General features: G+C 39.9%; 1 protein-coding gene across 2 annotated transcripts in view; it reads right to left on the minus strand.

The window, feature by feature from the left end:
- Positions 1–21122, minus strand: part of PPM1F (protein phosphatase, Mg2+/Mn2+ dependent 1F) — a 37459-nt gene that overhangs the window by 5662 nt on the left and 10675 nt on the right. Inside the window, exons 2-8 of one of the 2 annotated variants that reach the window (XM_080628963.1) lie at positions 20514–20644; positions 17161–17360; positions 16377–16565; positions 15110–15253; positions 14585–14678; positions 13526–13650; positions 12983–13074 (exon numbers count right to left, since the gene is read on the minus strand). In XM_080628963.1, the coding sequence (XP_080485089.1) occupies positions 12983–13074; positions 13526–13650; positions 14585–14678; positions 15110–15253; positions 16377–16565; positions 17161–17360; positions 20514–20644 (975 nt within the window). The other variant, XM_080628962.1, reaches the window with a different exon arrangement.

Raw genomic sequence — 21122 nt, forward strand, 5'->3', positions numbered from 1 at the left:
TAATTGTAGGGGCAGGCCTTTGCAACATATCTTCCCATTACAAAAGGCAATTGTTCGGGGGAAAAAGTGAATGGTTTTCATTAGTATTTGTATTAGGATTTATTATTAACCTTTCCTTAAACTACTTCAAAGTAAAAAATACTAAACTGCTTGGATCCCCTTCTCTGCCTCTTTCATCCTGCAGAAAACAGCCACCCCCCATCTCTTAGAAAAGGCCACCAGTTACAAGGAGGCTTAAGATTGGGAATACAGATCCATGATTTGTTTACCTTAGAAATCAGACAGAACCAAGACACAAATTGAGATGCTAAAATTAAGGCAAAAAAAACAGCCTTAAAAACATTTCCAGGAGAGAAAACATCATGGGGAGGGAATTGGATTAAACTGTTTTTCAAAGGGTTTAATGTCAGTCCAAATCCAAGCACCTGAAATGCTTTCCTCAATTTTCTAGTTAGTATACACTGCACTGTGTAGCAGTACATTGTTTCAATAGTTCAGCCAGTAACTTCCAAACACTGCGTTTAGACTTTAAATGTAAGCTTAATGCTGAATATCTAGGGATTGATATTTACTTTAGTATCCTCATCAATCACCAGTACAAGCAATCAGCTTTCAATCTGTAGTAAGAGGAAGCTCTGTCTGTGTATGATTTGATAATTCTAATGTTTTGAGGAGATTAAAATCCATTGAAGGGTGGGACAGAGTAAAGATTCCTTTTTGTCTTTAAATGCAGACTCATCAATGCAACAATGCACCCTGCCTACACTGCTGAACCTGACCTTTGCCTCAGTTGCAATGTTTTGTTTCTTCGGAAAGACATGAAACTTCAGGAGACTGACAGGACAGAAAGGGGAATTGGCAACGACATTTCAGCATCAAATTCATTTTCCCATCTTGAGTCTCTCAGTGGCAGGGGTTCTACTGGAGTAGTGCTGAAGCAGCTCTGCTTTAAGGAATCTTTTGAGAGCCAGCACTAAAGACACAGTACCTCCAAAGACCAGTGACATTCAGCCAGTTACAGGGAAAACTCCTGACATGCATCCACGTTTCACCCCATGCTGGTCATTCCAGCTCCTGGCACAGTTGTGTGAAATTAGCTGCATCAATAGAAAGCAATTGGTGAAATACCTGATGGCAGTGGCCCAAATCTTGCTTACCTGCACCTGTCTGGAACCCAACAATTCAATCCATCGTTAGCAGCTTGGCTTAATTATAACTTAGAACTTCTTCAAGCATAGACTTTGCACAAGATTTTAAATGACTATAATTAATTATACAGAAAGCCTGATGTGTCTTCTGGTCCATTGTTAAAAATGTTGTCCTTTCCCCATGCTGACACCAGAACTTGGTTTTGTAAAGGAACTAGGCTGTAGACTAGGAGAGAGGTCTCTCTCAGCCTGATATACACACAGAAAGAGAGCTTTTCTGTCTTAAATGAAGAAAAACAAGGCTTCAGATTTGTTTAATCTCAATTAAGAGATGCAGAAAGGAATATTATTCTAACCTATGCTTGTTTAGTCCCACTCTTTACGTTAATTACTACTTTCCTGTCTCCTATTTAAGGCTTTTTGCACTCTCCCCAAATTACTCTTGGCTGTTATCAGAGATCTGGTATTGGACAGCTATACTCCATCCTGAACTGACTATTTGAATTTTAACCAGTAGAAAGCAGACCACAGAATTAGTGCCGGAGACACTGCAACTTCCTAAAAGATACAGGGCAAGAAGGAAGGTATTACCATGCAGACTTTTCGCACTCAGCTTTTCAGTGCCTACCTGGAAGATGAAAATGTTGTGGGAATGGCACAGTATGCAGAGGGTTCTTTTGATCAATCTGTGGACACGGGAACATCACGTATTTTCCCTATAGCGTTTCGGTTTGCTTTGGCCAAAGGAAAGAGGGAGCCCTCTAGGGGTAGAAACACAAAGCCCTGGAGAAAGGTTTTCCATACCAAGACCCTCCTGCCTTACCTTGAGGTAGGAGCAGGTTCCTGTCTTATGCAAGGGCTCAGAAGATGAAGGTCTAGGTGGAAGAATCAGGCTGGGTAGAAGAAGGCGCTTTCCTGGAAGTGCTTACTCTACAGCCTAGAACAGGATGTGGGAAATAAGTCTCTTTTCTATCATTTGTGCAGTGTTTTACAGGGAAAATAGCACATCACCAAACTGCAGACTGAAATACTGCAGCTGGCCTGACCCACCACAACATAGCTAGAATGTTTTCTTTTAGGCTATGCAAAAGACCTGGTTTTGTCTTACTCTATGCCTCAAGCATATGATGAACTCTTGTATAAAATGAGCAGGTTTATGTTTGTCAAGGCATGTTCAAAATATTTCTTTCCAAGAGCTATTTCTATTTGAAGGCTAGATAACAGCTGCACCATTAATACATTTAAATATTTTCTCATTCTAATGAGAACTTCAGATTCTTTCCAAACAGCTCAACACAACAACATGAGAATGTGGCAAACCCAAACTTCAAAACATTCTGACTCAAAAACAAACACAAAAAAACCCACCACCCTGCAAGTACCAAAACCCATCTAACAAGATATTAAGGATTAGCTGTAGTGCAACAGGTAACAGATTTTGTTAGATATCTAAAATAGAAAAGAACAGCTTAACACTTTGAAGAAAAAAAATCTTTATATATATATATTATATACATATATATATATAAAAGCGATGCTGACTGCAAGACGTGCGGTTAGAGACGCAAAACTGCATTATCAGTTTGGTGAAACAGGTAAACACCCATTATAGTCTCTACACATAATTTACAAGCAACTTTCTGCATGACATATTCAAGATTATGCTTGCTTTCTTAAAAAAGAAATAAATAAAACAGAGGCAGTAACATGAAAGCCTGTAATCTACATTAGTGCTACTTGAATAGCAAACTTGATCTAGATGCAGAAAATGTTTTGTCTGGCCCTTGCCAAAAAGCAGAGACATGAAGTCTGCATTACTAAAGGGGAACCCATATTTCTTAAAGTTCTCCTTAGTCTCTGAAGAAGCCCTTCTGCTCACTCCATTTCCCAGGTATAGAGGACCGGCATTTCCAGACTGATCTGGTAGAGCATGAAGAATTAATTTCCCCAGTAAAGTTTTCTAGAGAACCTGGATGAAACCAGCAAATACGAGTGAAGGTAAACTGAGCAGCTCTACAAGAATTTAAAAAGCCTCAATTTGTGTCCAACAGTCACTAATTCAGGCTGAAACAGAAACGTCTGCTTCATCACCACTGTTAGCTCATTACTTTCTACACTGAAGGAAACAAGTGGTTCAGATTTTACAGCACATTGCAAAGACACATACATCAAATGGGGGTGGTTAAACAGGACTTAAGATTTGTCATTCCTTGCTCAAACAATTTAGGTGGGTAATGCTTCTGTGTCATGAACCCCATCCATGGCATCTAGTTTAGCTAAATGTAGCTGTAAATCAAAGTTTTACATTCATTTCCATGGGCTTATTGATTGCTTCTTGCTCAAACCCACCAGCAACAGAGACTGCAGATGACTGATACCACAGTGCAGAAGGTTGGCTGTGAGCCCCATGTTGAACACATGGTCTACTGGAGATCTGCTAGATGAAAAAGAAAACATTCACGAGTAAGATAGCACAGCCAACGAGAATCAGCAATGCCAAGATTTCACCTCCTATTAGTCAAAAGAAGACAGTAAAGCCAATATTGGGCACCAGCAAGGAGAAGCAATAGCGGTATCCAGTCCTTTTCTCGACTGCAGCTGAAATGGGCTATGATTTATAGGAAGACAGCACCCTTTGCTAGGAAGTACCAAAGATGCCTACATGACACTGCAGTGATTTTGTTCAGCTCTGTGTCGTTGTCAGCAAGGAGTAGCTGTAGTGCCTTTGGATTGTGGAGTTACCTGGATGATGGATTCCCACAGTTGCTTTACATAATCATGAAAGAACAGCAGCACTTAGCTGTTGCTTCTGCTCCCTGGTGAGCTAAGTTAATCACAGGCTAGGAAACTGCTGCTAAACCTCGTCAAACAAATCCCAACCTACACTTTTCTGAGAATTTGCCACTTCTCTATAGATTATTACAGGGAATTTTCACCCCTGGAATTCTTACAGTTAAAAAAACCCCAAACAAATCAACCAACAAAACATTTAGAACTGTGAAATGGGAGATATTTTCAAGAGATTTGAGGGTTGATTTGAAGTAGGTTCAAGTATTCCCACAGCATCTCAAGCAGAACCTACCTGATGATTATGGTTTTCCTTATTTCTGCATTTCAAGAAATATCTTCTCTGCTTCCCTCTGATGCGTTATCCTTGGCTCTTACTAGATTTTTATTTTTCTTCACTAGGATAAATACAACAGCATTTAGACAAACTGCCTAAAAGACAGCCTCTCTCAGATCCCCAAGACTGTTAAAGCTTGCTTTTTGTTGTGCATCTCAACTCTGTCCTGCTCTCCTTACATATTCTTTCCTGAGCATATGAGCACCAGCACTTCAGAAACAATCACACAGATTGGCTTAGCTCCCAAGCCATATTTTGAAAGTCCATCTGAAAACTTCCTCTATGTAGTAAATTAACCTTAATGTACTCCAAGAATTCACCATCCATCCTTCCACTTCAGCAGTTAAAGACCACTTCTCTCACAAGTATGCAATTAAACAACAACTGGTCACAAATCTCTGCTGCAACAGGGTCCTTCAGATCATTATCCCATATTACTGTACACAAAACTTAACCTGCATTATTGCTGCTGTTAGCTGGTAAAAAGAGTGAAAGAAAACTTAGATCAAATCAATGAATTAAGAGGTACACAGGCCATTTCTACAATGGTTTTAGTGACATTATCATTTCAAGTAAGCATGCTCTCTGATTCCAAGGAGTGTTTCCTTCTACTGCTTCCACTGGTCTCTTTTCCTAGGAAGGCACTATGGAAGAAAGTAAGATTTGGTGATAGGGTAACCATTCAAAATGTGCAATATTGCAGATCCAGCTATTTAAAGGATTAGAATGAAAGATACATTTAAGAAAAGAAACAAACAATGCTTCGAGTCACTATACTTTATTAATACTTCAGAAACACCAGGTCCTACAGTGGAGAGTTTTTCTCCCCACCTGTTCCAATCACTGCTTTGAAACAACTTCTTGCAATATGCAAATAGATACATGAGGCACTGTGTGAATACAAAAGTGACAATACAAAAAAACCCCAACAATTAAACCTCATGCAATACATACATATATATAAAAAATATGGTAATGTAGCATAATACACACAAGCATTGTTAGAACAATCCATGTAAATGAATGTACAATATGCATAGCATTTAATGATCAATGACAACAGGTTTCTGACCTGTGCACAAAACCAGACAGCTTAAGTAAGAGTTTTAAGATACTAGGTAACTGGTTAAGCCACAGTTTATAAAACCTGCTGTACTGCAGCTTTTCTGCTCAGGGTCACAAGTGCAGATTAGCATACAAAATAAATAAGGACTACAATTCTACAACACTTGGCTAACAGCTTCTATTTCAAAGTCACTGGCCCTCTTACTCTCATTCAAGGTTCATTAGCCAACATAGTGGCAAGAAATGTGCCTAAAGCAACAGTTCTGTTCTTGTACTATTTTAATACTGATAAGAACACATATTTTTAAGTCAGCAGAAGTAGTTACAGAAGTCTAACTTACCACTAAATAAGCACAAGATTGAAGTTATCGTACAGAGCAGACACTGAAGAATTACACTGACTGAGAGGTTGATTAGCCACATGGTATGCTGCAGTTCCACCAACTAGGGCAAGAAAGAGAGAGAACTGGAGAGGTGAAGAAAGTTAGAAGGCTTTCTTTCCCTACTCTAAACAGTACAAATGTTTGAAAACACAATCTGCGGAACAAGGAAATACAGAGACAAGAATATTTCTGAAGTTGTGTGTTCAGGATGAGAGCTCCTATTACCTGAAATAAGCTTAAGTATTCCCATGGAATAACATGCAAATAACAGCATTTTCTTCTTACACATCCAATACTGGTCAATGCCAAAGACATAACAGTTGTTGTAGTCTCTTATTGTCCTAGCTGACATGGTACTTCCTACACTCGGTGTTGCAACCTCCAAAGATCGGACCACATTCGCTATGAACACAGATGAAATGAAAATTATGAAGTGGCAACTAAACTGACTTAACAGCCAACGGAGTTTACAGCCTAAGACACAGCATTCTGGGGAGGGGGACTGGCAGTGTAAAAGGACATAAAAGATAGAAGAAAACTGGGAAGAGAATACGGAAGAGACAGAGCAGGACTGACTTTTAGAAGAGGAAGTTAAAAGTAATCAAAGTAGTAAAAAGTACTTAAAGCTAAAACTATACTGGCCCTTTTTTTTTTTTTTCCAGTATAAGGTTTTAACCCCCAAAACAAACACCTTATTATTAAACACACTGAAAGGAAAAAAATAAAAGAAAGCAGCATTAGTCATCCAGTATTAAGCAGATTGCCTTTTAACTAAGTTAGAAAGGGCAACATGAAAAAGAGGAAGTCATAGTATTTAATTGCCCTGAGAAGGTGCCCATATTCTCTCTAGTATTCTAGCCATTATCTCTTTATCCTTAGACATCCAAAAAGGAACCATCACCCCCTAGGTAAAAGGATAAATACCTTGTACAGGAAGGGACGGTCACACCTTCCTGCTCCGTTTGCCAAAGAGACAAACCTTCCATAAGCCTCAGGTATTGCCGCACAAATGATAATAAACTTCAAGAATTGATCTGGTAGATCAGGAAAGACTGATAAACTTCTTGTGCATGGAAATCCAGAACCATTTAATCGTTAGTAATTTCAGTACTCACTCTATTAATATCTCCTGGAAATGAATAATCAGGCTTAATAGTTGAGAGAAAATTCAATAATCATAATCTAACTAGTCACAAAGCCCAGATACATTCAGCTCCTTAGAAAGTTAAATATATCTTCTCTCTTCAGACTAAAAAGCACATATCAACAAGACACGAAACCCTGACTGAGAGGAGTTTGTTAACAAAATAAAGCAGACGTTACAAAGCAGCCAAATTCATTTGCTTTAAACAGTGGTTTTCAGCTGACAGTGTGCTGCCAACTCTTCTAGGTTGCTTTTTTTTTTATTCCATTGTTTGCATTCCAAGACGCTGGAAAACATTTCTTTTCCTATCGATTCTGTCCTCTTCTGGTTGACAAAAGCAGCATCTTGCTAAATTTTCTCTGCTGCCAACACAGCTGTCTTTTGTTTATTTCTGTGTGCACCAGCAGCGGCATGCAGGGCTCGGAAAATCCATTCAACTGGCAACACTGAACAGCTTGTGGGGAAGGCTTGTGAGTGTCCAGGCTCTGACAGCTCACACCAAACTAAAGGTTTAAGTGATTCTCTGTAAGATTTTGGTTTCCTGTTCTATTCAGAGATAAGGTTATCACAATAAGGTAGTATTTTAAGAAGTCTCTATGACAGATACATGTTCAGGTCCAGTCACTCCCTCATGTCTCCATTTGACTGCTTTTCAGCTGACATGACTGCTGTCAACAGAAATAACTTTAGATACAGTGAAATCCAACAAGTACATTAAAACTAACCAAAACATATGCAGAAAGGGGCTGGCTTAGCTCTTAGAGCTGTCAACGCTGCAAAACAAATACTTACCAGGGCTAGCTGGTTTATTGGCTTGACTTTGGAAAGCAAGGACTAACCTCCTGGGTTTGGTGCTGCCAGTTTTAAAGGTGATGCCTACCTTGGCAGGAAACCCATTGCTTTCCAGCACAACTGCTCAAATGCAATCAGACCTGCTATAAACACATGTTTAGTGAGAATACATAACTTAGCATAGATTGGGAAATTCTGCACTCATTTGAAAGCTCATTTTGCTCCCTCTCCAACCCTTCCTAAATGGCACTTTGTCTACCAGGAATTGTTTGCTCCTCAAAAAGGGGCAAAGGACCATTACTTCTTACTAGGATTTTGTGCAGTGGCACTGGCCCAATTGTAAAAGGGACAGTAATAGAACTAAGCAGGGAAATTTAAATCAGGCTTAACTAGAGCTAAATTATATATGAATCATCTGCAATCTGCTCTGTTGTGGCTAACATCCCCCCACATTCTCCCTAAAGCATTTGCTTGATACTTCAGTACTGTAAGAATAGAAATAGACCATGTCTGGTGCTGTGCATTACGTACCTGCATCCACAAGAACAGTAATTTAACCAACAGGGTCTCACTTACACAAAGAGTAGAGCTGCAATCTTAATTTAGACTTTAAGCAGTCCAACTAACTGCCTATGTTCTTTACAGATTGAGGGTATTTGCTGGGTACCTTTTGTCAGTGCCATTCAGAAACACCCATGTTCCTCAGCCACTTATTTTGGAAGCACCTTTTTGTTACTTTTTGAAGGACTGCTTGGGAGGGAAGTTTTAAGCTCAAACAACTGCTTTAAGCTATCAGCTGAAAATGGGTGGTCCAGTGCAGACAGCCAACTTATCTCCAGAATTCAGAAAGCAAGAGAAGCACTTTTCCCAACATCCAACAAAAAAAATGGAAATTTTAGTGCCTTTTCATGACAGGAAGCTAATAGCACTGGAAATGCTTTTAAAATGAGCAGTATCTCATCTGACTTTGAATTCAGATAAGTGTCTATTAAATGCTATTAAAGTCATCACTGTGATTAACACTATTCAACTGCCAACTCTACTGTAACCACTCTGTGCCCAATTACTCATCCTATGAGAGCTCACCAGCCGTATCGATTCATTAACACACTTCATGGCACTTACTCATGGCAGCAGTTGTGCAGTGACCAGCAACTACATCTACTGGATGCTCCCTCTTAGCTGCTCCTCATGCAGAAGGATGTTTAGAAAAATCCATTTAGTATTATTAGCTTCCAAGACAGTGTTGAGGGGTCACAGTATGTCACCTTGGATGCTTTTACTGTGATTCCTTTCTGGGCTGTTTGAAGACAGAGTTACCATATCTGAGTTTTGCCATTTTAATGGGTATGTTTCTAATTCTTTCAGGCACTGGTATTTCACTCTAAAGAACTGACATTTGTAGCTCTATTTTCCAGCCCACTTCCTTTTTAAAATAGGCATTAATAATACTTAAATGCATTCCTGTCTCTCTCTTTCACTCCTCCATCACTCAGAGGGTGGATTTTACTTAATCTCCCTCTGTTCTAAAGACTTTCCTGTATTTCTATCCTATTCTCAAAAACAAAACAAAACCCCAAACCAACCCCCCAACAAATGTAATTTGTAAAATCATAATCCTGTCTGTGTAAGCCTCAGAAGACTGTCTTAGGTATGCTTCTTTGTAGGACAGGGTGAGGTAGGGAAGGGAAAGAAAGGTAGAAGGGTAGAGGTATGAATTACTCACAAGCAAAGGAGATGCTGGATACCCAACTAAGTAGAATGACTAAAGCTAGTTTTTAATTAAGCACAATACAACAATTTAAGCATGCTGTGTTTTAAATATGCAGGATGCTTTAAGGAACTGGGTACTAAAATGCAGCAGCACCGTTCATTTGGAGTCTAATAAAATATGAAAATACTTTCATTTTTCATTGCACATTTGTATGGAATCCTTCAGCTATTTACTACAGCTTCAGAGAGTTTGCTAGACTCAAGAACTGGTTTTGTTGCAGGCTCTTCAGAAAGACAACAAGGAAACAGGCAAATCATTCAATTTGTCATTAGTTGATTTGACATCGGTGGACAAGTGTTAGTACATTGTAGATGAAAACGGGAAGTCCCAGATAGGTGGGAGCACTCTCTCGCCAAAATCATGTCTTATTTTTAAGCAAGAGAGGGAAGGAAAACAGAACAGAACAGCCAATGCCAGAAATCCAAGAAGTTTTAAGAGGAAAGGTAAGAAAAGCTGATGTAGCAGATTAGGGCTGTAAATTCAAAACATAGCACCACTGCATATTTTGGAATATTTAGTTCAACTTCATACCTTCTGCTAGAGCTCTTTCCCTCTCTCCTCATCACCCATACCAGTGGCAGTTCTTGTAACAGCATTATGCATTACAGCTGGTGGCTTCTAAAAGTGATCTCAAAGTCACAAGTGAAACAAAAACTGGAGGTTGCCTTCCCATCCCAAGGGTGAGACCGTCCTGATAACCATTTGCAACAGAATTGAAAAGTGCACTTTCAAATCCATACTTGCATCCTGTGTCACACTTTCATTACTGATTCAGTATAAAATTGAAATCTTGGGGCTTCAGTTAAAAAAAAAGAGTTTCCATAGGTTTTGATCAGGCTGCCAAGAATAGACAAGACATCGCCAAGACTGATTTCCCTTCCAAATAGTATTTGGAATTCTATTGTAGATGACACATTGGAACGTATTTATTCCACTGACAGGATACAAACTGCCATTTGTGATCCAGTTACAACTCCTACAGATGTGACCAGCCTTCTTAAAGCTAGCAAGAAGTCTCTGAAAAGAAAGGAAGTATTTTTAATCCCTACTGAAATCTGTCTGAGTTTCCAAAGACTATTTCTATCCCCTTACATCTCAAAGAAATGAGGCAACAGAATGAAAACCTATAGAGGAACCTATAGAGGAACAGCTTCTCAGAACATAGAATTTCTTCCTGAGAGCATAGCTTAAGAATTAAATTTTCTGATGACCACAGACAGCTTTCTAAAGGCCCATTTCACTCAGCTCCCATAAAAACCCCCAACAAACCAACTACCAAATCTGAAACAAAAGAAAGATATTCTCACATAACCATAAGAATTCACCAATGGACTTAAGACTTTGTTTCTTCTGTAATGCAAATCTGCCCCAAAAAGGCTGAAATACAAAGATCATTATGAAGAACTTGGCTTATTCAGGTCCCTCCATGTTTCAGGAAATTTGGCAAATTTCAGAAACCAAGCCATACTACGAACTTACCAACTTTTCACACCTCCCTTCATGAATACATCAGCTTGCCCTCACTCAGCAGTGAAATCAAACAATTCTGTGTGATTCTTACCATATCAACAATGAGAACTATTTCCAAGACACCAGGAGGCACTAATGGTCATCACAACTTAGCATGACACTGAGTATCTGGGTTAGAAATCAAAGAGCTAGGAGATGGTAAATCCGAAGAGATTACTAAGCAAGTCTAAAGGCTTCCTTAACTGAAGTAGGTTCGCTACAAAAATTGATAGCCCCCTAACACCAGATTGCCATCACCGAAAGCATTCCCCACATATTTTAGGGCAGCAAAATGTAGGACACAAAAACATTTGCAACCCTCTCAGGGCTCCCTGTTGCATAGCAGAACAAAGAAGTCACTATGTGAGTTGCTATGCAATGAGATGGTATCTCATGAGGAGTTTCTGTGCTAAACCATATGATCATTCATAGTAATCCAGCCAAGCACTCAAGTCACTTGGGTAGGTGCATTGCCATACGCTAGCTAACGATTCAGAGACACTGTTCTTCCTTTTAGCCATCTCAAATTTTCTACCTAAATTTCCTTCCTAAGCAACATTAATGTTCAGCACATTTTAATCAACAGCACTGACATATTGCAATGCCATGTGCTTCTAAATTAGGCACACAATCTTGGGGCCAGATGTACAGCACTTTTTGTTTAGATACAGGAATTACTAACACATTTACTGTTGAGCCTTCAGATCTTGTTCAGTCCTGCTAGGCAGGCTAGTAAGGCAAGACAAAACACAACCAGAGGCTCTAGCATGTAATGGAAATAACAGTTGCACAACAACATACACATTCATTAGGATTCTTTCATCCTCCCCTTAGCTTCGTATCTCCTTAGAGAGTTACTTAGACCCAAAAAGTTCACAGAGTATGGCCAAATTAACCATCTATTAATCAGAAACTGTTACTAAACTGTTTCTAGTTTGTGTTATTACATTTTCCTGTGAAGGTCAAAAGCATACTTGATTTTAAATGAAAGTCATGATGACTCAGACTGTTGCTGCTTTATGATTAACTACAGCTTTTGCATGGGGTAGGGGGTAAGTCACAGTAAGTATTGTGAAGCTTTTATGGCAAGCCACAAGATTTGGCAACAATGAAAGTTGTTTTTTACAACCCAGTTCCCACTAAAATAATTCACAAAAAAATGAAACATTTAAGTGCATTAAACATTAGTATTGAAATAAAAAAGTCACATTTTAAAAACACTATAAACTGGCTCACCAGAATATGATAGAAAGCCAGCAATCCTTGGGTGAAATCGTTAAGGCACTTGAGGGTAGTCAGTTTTTAAACCCAGATAATAAAGACACAGCCACTTTAAAATTCTAATTTAAATAAAAACCACCATAAAGTAACACTGCAAAAAAATTCCTCCAACTGTAAAGTTCAGTAAATAAACAAGCATTTAGAATAAAAATAAAATTCTCATTTGTTATAGTACACAAAAAAAATGGCAGAAACAGCATATTTAACTGCTAGAGCACACATACTGTAAAGATCTCTCTCAAATACAACAGTAAGGGTCCTTTCTTTTCCGGTTGCCAAACAGCCACTAAAGCATGTTTTCTAGGGGAAAATAATCCAGTGCAGTTAAATATTGGATTCCAGTTTATAAACCAGAGCATCCCAGAAAGCAGCTGATTTGCATCATTTTGCCTAGGATATTTCTAGTTAGCTTTCTTGCTCTTTTTCTGGAGCATTCAGTCAGTTTTATTTTCTCCTCTCCATACAAACAAAATTAGATTTCTCTGTTTGAATGAAGAGGCCACATCATTCTCATTTCATCTTTGGTACAAAACAAAAGCAACTTGCACAGTATAATGGTGTCACCCAGTCTCACACACCAAGCCTGTTCCTGCAGACCACACACAGTAACAAGCTTTTCTGTCTGTCCTCCCAATCTCCAAACTAACATTACAATTAAATACGACATACAGCATTCTTTTTAAGCACTAATTTTCAATTTTCACTCAGAATTCACAAACGGGTGTTCTCACCCATTAGCTTATACATATTATGGTTTCTTACCACTTCCAGGGCAGAGGGACATGACCAGCAGCCCTGGGACACATTCTAGAAGTCTGCTCCCAGAGATGAAATAGCTGTACAAATCTCCACATCTGCTCAGTGTTTTTTGAAGGGAGGAGAAAGGAAGGAAAAGACAAATGGGAACTCAGTAAAAGGAGTCTTGCCTTTTTGTTAAATGTTTGTCCATTTGTCATTTCTCTCCTGACATGTTTTGCCTATTTTATTAGAGGCTTCTTCAGTGGAAAGCAGTTCCTTATGTGAACTTATTTGAGTGTTCTGATTAAGCACATTTTGTCACTGTGTGGCTGCCGCCTCACAGCTGAGGAAGTTAAAGGGTGAGCTCTGAGCATCATCACCAGCCCCAAGGCTCTTAGGGTCTTTGAGACAGTCTGCCAAGATGTCCTGAGGATCCCTCAAGAAGACCACCAGAACAGTGATGTTATCACTGGATCCATTTTCCTTTGCAGCAGCCACCAGTCTTTCTGCTGCTTTGAGACCCACTCCTTTGGTTTGCATTAAATGATCTAAGACCAAGTCTACAACCTCGTATGGCTTGACAGCATCAAAGAATCCATCACAGGCTAGGAGCAAGTAATCTTCAGAACCAGTCAGCTCAAATGAATCTCCATCTGCATCACCTGAGATGTAGGGTTTCTGACATATGTCACCTAAGACAAACAATCAAAACAAAGGCTTTATTACTTCAAATGTTAACAGTTACTTCTTCAGCCACCAACTGCTTTTACCATCCTCAAGGTCAGACAGATCATATCCCACAGGTACCTGAAGCAGGACAAGAACAGTGAAAAGCTATGGAATAAGCCTGGAAGGCCTTTGTTTCTTTAAGAATGCTTGGAATCTACCTAAATCCAGTGGGTTTCTACGGAGCTGTTCTAATTTATGCTTTCCTAATTTTGCAGAGAAACTAAGGAAACTCTTTCAAAGTTTTTCCTCTCTGAAATACATTTGCGCAAGGAGACAGGCAGGCCTTCACTTTGCAGGTGTGCCTCTTGTACAGCCTCCAGAATGCTATGAAAATAAGCTTTTTCTTAGCTATCCAGATACACAGCACTTATGTTTTGTACTACAATTAAAATGCCTCAGTTTGCTGGTTATGTGTGATTTGAAGGAGGACGCAGCGATCTGACTTAAGAACTGAAGTAAGACGAAAGATATGTTACTATGAAAGTGGACAAAAAATGCCAGAAAGCAGGCATTCAGACACATAAAGAAAGCTAAAGGAACATTTATCGCTTTCCCCACTTTTACAAATTAAATACTCTGCGTTTGTTAAGCTACTGTAGAACATTACAGTATCAAAGTCATTTACAAGAAGCAAAAGACTTGGAAGTATAAAAGAATTAGGACTGTCATGGAAAATAAAACAATATTTTATGCTTATGGTAAACCCAATAAGATTATATAGCTGCAAGCTATGTAAGTTATACAGCTGTAAGATAGCCTTATGGCAAAGACAGCAAGAGTGATTTACTACTTGGTCAATGCTGAGCAAAATGTCATTTACAGTAAACATACAGTCTCGGGTGGTGAGTTTTAATCAAATTTAAGCTGAACTCTACTAAGTCTGGTGGTTTATCTTACCAATTGCTCTGGAAACAGCCAAGGTACCATTAACCCGCCAGCAGTCCATATAGGTCACACAACCACCCAGAGTCTCAATACGTTCTCTCTCATCCTGCAAAACAGTAGAATACAATTTTTATACTGAAAGCCTACTCATGGCTTACTGACCTTGCTGTTATCCAATCAAAGAGGAAAAAAAGACAAATCCCAAAACCAAAAGCTGCTTCAGCTTCTGTATTTATATCATGAATATAGCAAGCACATGTATCAGAATCTAGGTTGGAAACAAGCAATTAAGATTACCAGAAACAACCCACCTACTTCCCAACCATACCATGGCTTGTCCACAAGCAAAGCACAGTTCTTAAGTTTTTGTATCATCATGTTCTTTCCCATATAGATGAGTACTCTTTCCTGCCACTTATTCCCATATGCAATTATGTAAAGCACCAAACACTTCACTTAAGAAGGCCTGATTCCGAAAGGTTTCAAGAGAGATTCTAACAACATGTGCATGAGAGGAAAATACCAAGTCAGACTTACTTCTCTTTCTGGTTTGTGAGGTTCCATTAATGTCACAGCTTTTCCTTGCTGCACAAGCATTACCTGCGAGTCCCCTAGCCATGCTATGTGTAGCTTGTTCCCTACAATCAGTGCAGATACACCTGTTGTACCACTCCGCAGCTTCTACGGAAGAACACAGGTATGTTAGGTGAATATTCAACAAGCTCTACAAGGTTACATGGCAATATTGCAGCCCTAGGTTTAATCACACTTAAATGCAGCAGACTAACCTGCCAATCATAATTCAGGTACCTGAATAAAAGGTACAGGCATTAGACCTGAATTAAACTATTTACGTATTCCAACATGCAGCTGGTTAATACTGCCTCTGTTACCTTCTTCCTTCTTTGTTATTAATTCCAAAACTGATGTAGGAGACTAAGACCTCTATTGTTCAAAACACAGAGAGAATATAAAAATGAAAATAAAAAGGTTCTGAATTTCAGTAGTATAAACATCTCACACACACACAGGTCTCCCCAATCCCTTTCACATTCTCTATCACTAGCAACTACAGACACCTTGCTCCATATACAACTCGTTAACCTTGAGTATTTAAATGATGATGTAAGCAAATGAGGGAACTATCCTAGATTCCCTGTAAAGACTAGTGCGAGTTAGACCTCATGACGATGCTGGTCCCTCTTTTGTACCTCACTGAGGGAAATTAAGGTATTAACAATGAATACTTCCATATTCAGTTACTGCTATAATAAAAGAGTTCTCATTAAAATGTATAATAAAACATTCTCCCATTATGTAGGTTTAAAGAAGGAATGATCATCATACAACTTGATTCAAAGCTGATCAATAAGCTTAATGAACTGAAAAGCCTGATTTAAATCATAGAACATTTTTCATCTTACAACCTCCCGTGACATTAACGGTGGAACAAGAAAGAGGGAGACAGTCACTGGATTACCAGGAAGAGGACAACAGGACATCCAGAAGCTGCCTAATTTAGGCAAAGAGGGAGCAGAGTGTTCTCTCAACTAATTAGTATGTCAGAATCATTTAAACCACTTACTTCTTTTCAATCACTCATCTTGAACTTGCAAAAACTGTCATTTTGTTTTTCCTCAAAAAAAGAAATATTTTGATCAAAGAAAATCTTTAATGTAGCATAATTTCATAAAAAGGTCAGTGATTCAAAGAAACTGTACTGCCAGATTTTTCTGGATAATACCATGTTGTCCAACAGTTTTCAGTGTTATTTAAACACAATGGAATTAATCTACCCACTCACCTCTCTCTTGGCTTTGAAAAGAAACATTTCATCTGTCTTCTGGAAAGAGCATTTCAAGGCCTCAGCTGGATTCTTGACAATCTCTTCGTTTAGTCCAACATTTACATGTAAATGGGTTGCCGAATAATTGGCAGCATCCACTCCACCATGGCCATCAAATACCGCAAAGAAAGCGCGATCAGTGTCATCCTTTTGTGGGGAGGGAGAGAGAGGAAGAGATGTTCTTGTTCAAAACCAAAATAGCTCATAGACTAGTACCAGCCAGCATGGATTCTTTATCCTGGGCCTTCTTCCATACAACTTTGCATGGGTAAGGGCAATTTAAGTCAGTTTACCCACGTGCAAAATGGATCAAATGGGTACTTTGCAGGGGACTTTTCTTTGTTTGCTGTCAGTCATTTAATATCCTTGAAAGTAATCTGGAACTGAATCAGCAGGCAGCTGGTTATGTAGTCCCACTGCAGCTTCCTTAATTGGCACTTGCCCAATGGCTGTTCTCCCCCTTCTTTCTTAATACATGTTACCTCAGTCACAAGAACATTGTAACTCCAGCAACCTAACACTAGGTGAACTTCTCTTATGACATAAAACCCAAGGTGACAAGATCTTTCTTCATCAGGCCAGTAGTCAGCCCTTAGCAACCTCAGTCAGTAAGTCCTGGCTCAAGATATGATAAAATAACCTGTGGTAACAAATTCTTACCCTTCACAGATCACCCATCACTATGTGAACAGGAACGTTGAAAAGCTAACAAACTGGCCTCCCTAGTTGTGTCCAGACTTACTGATAAGCCAAAGAGCTGGTTGAACTCTGGGAGCAGAACGTGGCGGTCCTCCATTTTCCGCCGGGTGTTACGGATGGCGTGGATGGAAACAAGCAGGAACCGCTTCAGTGGTCTCAGTGGTGGCAACTGCTTCTGCCACTCAAAGCAAACATCCCAGAGCTTGTTAAAGAAGCAGCGCTGCAACGACTCTCCATCCAGCACTGACAGCACAAAGACAAACAGTAAGTTGTGTGCCCATTTGCCTACATTACCCCATCTTTTGGCTTGTCTATCCTTCAAGTTTCTTTGCTTAGAGCTATATACACACAGTCAGCACTCTGCCTTTACAGGCTCTGCAAGAATTAAAACAGGCTTTTGAGAATAATGGGGAGAAAACGCTGGAACTGAAAACAGTATAACAGCAAAGATAAGAAAAGCTACTTGCTCATTCTCTTCCAAAATAGAGGGTTATCAAGTAGGTGATTACATCACAGAAATCGTAACAAAGATACCATATTATATTATGTCAGTCTGGCATATTAGACATAAATATTATTATGGAAATCAAATTAACAAGATTTAGTGGTAGGAATACATCCCTAAAATAAAAATAAAAAGCCAAAAATTCCCCAAACTGAACAAACAAAAAATAAAAACAAACAAAAAACCAAACAAAAGCTCAAAAGCAACCAAACAGAAAAAAACCAAGTGGGCAGAAAAGCCTTCAAGATAAGAGGCTGCTGCTGTCTTGGACACAAGGGTTGAAAAGCATCAGCCTGGCTTTGAGTTAGGTTATGTCCTACACTGAACCACTTCCACTGAAAAAACAAGGAAGCCTGAGAAAGTTTTGCTGAGATCAATAGCTCAACTCATAGCTGAGCTGAACAGATGAGAATTTTAAGCTGCTGTCTTTACGTTTTTAAAAACACATGGGTGTAGGAGCCAGAAGACAGGAGAACACTTCTGCCACTTTCCTGCTCTGTCATTACAGAGCACGACTGTAAACACCCATTGAGCAGAGTGTGAAAAGCTCCAGCCAGACACTCAAATCCTTTTCTGGATAGGTCCCAAAGATCAATTAATCCAAACTTATTGTTCATCAGACTGAATGCTTCAGTTTGGCACTGTGTCTAGCTTTGCAATGCAGTCTCTCAGAATATGCAATAATTTAAACTTTTGCTATTTGAATAAGGACCCTCAATGCTGAATCAACAAACTTCAGAAAGCAGCAAAAAGACCATCTATAGAGCAAAAATAATTTGCTGCTCACTAATGGGTTTCCTAAAGAACTGCAGTACATGAACTATCTTTTCTGTTTTATCCTGACTTCTGCTAACACTGCTTGCATTAAAGCTTCCTCAGAATTCCTTTTTACAACTCATGGTTCTCAAACAAGACTTTTTCTCAGCAATATTGGAAGGCAAATGAAATATTCGTGCTGAAAACCTATATAATTATCAAATGTGGGTTATAATCTGATGTTCTTTATTTTCCTATAAAGGCTGAGCAATAGCAAATAAAGATACACTACTGGAACACAACGTCACAATGCAGTAAGATACAATTCTTTCTGATGCAAGAGAGACAATAAGAAAGATGCTTTTGGCATGTCTTACCACATGCCTTATGGCCAATGTGGCAACAGAGAGTGTCTAGTCATGGGAGTAGCTTGATCTCCTCAGTTTCCCCTGCACAAAGCCATGCTCTAGTACTGCTGCCTGCACTTCTTTATTATCTTACAACTGCAGTGATCTAGTCACACAAAACTCTCACAAGCCAGCTGCTCATCTCGGGCAGAGTCCCGATTCAGGTTAAGTTAGTTGCAGTGAAGCCCGTGCGATTGCTCTCGGACAGCAGAAGGTCCCCATGTCCCTACGGAACATAATTGCGGGCTGGTTCCGTGAGGCTCCAGCCCCAGCAGAGCCCGGACGGGCCTCCGGGCGGTCGCAATTCCGCCGATGGACGGCAGAGGGCGCGATCCCCCCCGCCCGGTGCCGGCGGCCGCTTGCCCGCGTCCCGCCCGCCGCTGCCCACATGCCAGTGGAGCCGTGGAACGGCTCCTCCCTGCGCCCGAGGAGGAGGAGGGCCAAAGCACGTTGCTGTTTAGAGCCCAGCCAGGCTGATGCGAAGCCAACTGTTCCCATGCAAAGTGCTGGAAACCTGCTAAATCTCTCCAGGCACATGAAGGCTGCAAACATGGAGGCAAGGGATGAAGTAGTCAGGGTGCAACCAGGCTTTATTAAATATGTTCCCCCTCCTGCCATTTCAGACTTGTATGTGAATACTGGAATAGGCTTCTGGAAAGCATCATATCCTTGCCATTACCAGAGGTCTACTTGGAAACGCAATCTCTGGGGCACACTGAAGTGCCTTCAAGTCATCCCAGGGAGATGGAAGGGCGAGCATTTCCCCTTACAGGATAAACTAGTTTGCCCAAGCCATCTCTCCTCCATTTTTATCTTCAACTCCGCCTGCATCCGGCTCCATTTAAATTCTTGGCACTGGGACTGAAGGTTTGGTGAAGTCTAATGTTAAACATTTCAGCATGTAAATGTAATAGGACCATCTGTTACATGAAGCACAAACCCAGTACTCAGTCACCAAGGTCTGTTCTCTCTACAGTTCAGCCAGGAGAGAATGCAGGCATCAGGCAGAAGACACGCACCAGGTTCTTCATCCCTCAGCATCCCATCTTTATAGGAATATAAATAGGAATATAGGATGGGAAGACAAGAAATAATCACTAAAGACAGAGACTATTGAGAAACTTGCCAAGAGAAAGATCCAGAGTTTCAAGATGTTCACGTTGTGGAGAGGACACAGATCCCAAAATCTGGTTCCCAAGAAGAGACAAAAGCAAGCTGGATTATATGGATGAATTTAAGGTGTCAGTATGGCTGCACAAGAGGAACTTTGATGATGCCAATGTCAAAACATAGGAGTAATTATCTAAGGTCAGTTTACCACAGAGAAAAGGGCACTTCAAAAATATAAAATGTTATCAACTTAAGATAGGAACTGAATCAGTTCCATTCAAGTGAAATTACCAATGAGGAAAAATAAAAGTTCTGAACTAGTTCAGTTCAGGAAGCCCAGTGGACACAGTCATTAATTCTTTTTGGGAAGAGAAGCACTCTTCCCTTTCCAGAAAGCCAACCCCCACAATCTGTCCGGGGCTCCAGACCCCATGTTTGCATCCTGCCCACAAAACTAGCACAGCTACTTTCATCCCACAGATACCCAGCAGGAGCAAATAAGGTTCTGTTCACTGCTGCTTGCCAGCTAACCAAATATTCTGGGAAACATTTCAAAACATGGAAATCTTCCAACAGACAGCCTCTGGGAAAACCACAGAAAGAAAAAAGCATACTTACAGGTGAACCTTTCCTCATCTCCTTCTCCCTCTGTTTCCACATTTTGCTGCTTAAATTCAGTCAAGTCTGTTTGGAGAACTTCATTAACTGCAGCATGGATCAACGATGCTGCAAGAAGTGGTGAAACACCTCTGCTGGTAAGAAAAAGAAGGGAAAGAAAACCATACTGCATTAGCTGAAGTTGAGCTACAACCTCACTGGTTACGGCTGATAACCTCAGAATTACACACAATCAGTAAATCCAACTTAATTCGTAAACTAGTAGAGGAAACCGTATGTTTAATATTTATTCATACAACTCTTTAGTAAGATCTTCAGTTAGACAACTGCTTTCTCAAGCATGCAAAGAGGAAGAAGTGTATGAATCATGTTTTCAAACTGTTGCCTCACACTCCAGTCGCAGATGGTACCTCCTTCACTTCAGCTCTTGGATGGGAACTGCTACCTTCACTTCTACCCTCTGAACACAAACATTTTGTTTCTACTCACTACACAACATCTCTTGCTTGCAGTCAACTGTAAACCACACACAGTATCAGGATCTCTGCATTATGGTAGACACATATCTCCAAAGAGGTTAATTAAGACTCCAGTTCCCTCCACAAGAAA

This window comes from Psittacula echo, assembly GCF_963264785.1.
Source record: "Psittacula echo genome assembly, chromosome: 13".
Lineage (NCBI taxonomy): Eukaryota > Metazoa > Chordata > Aves > Psittaciformes > Psittacidae > Psittacula > Psittacula echo.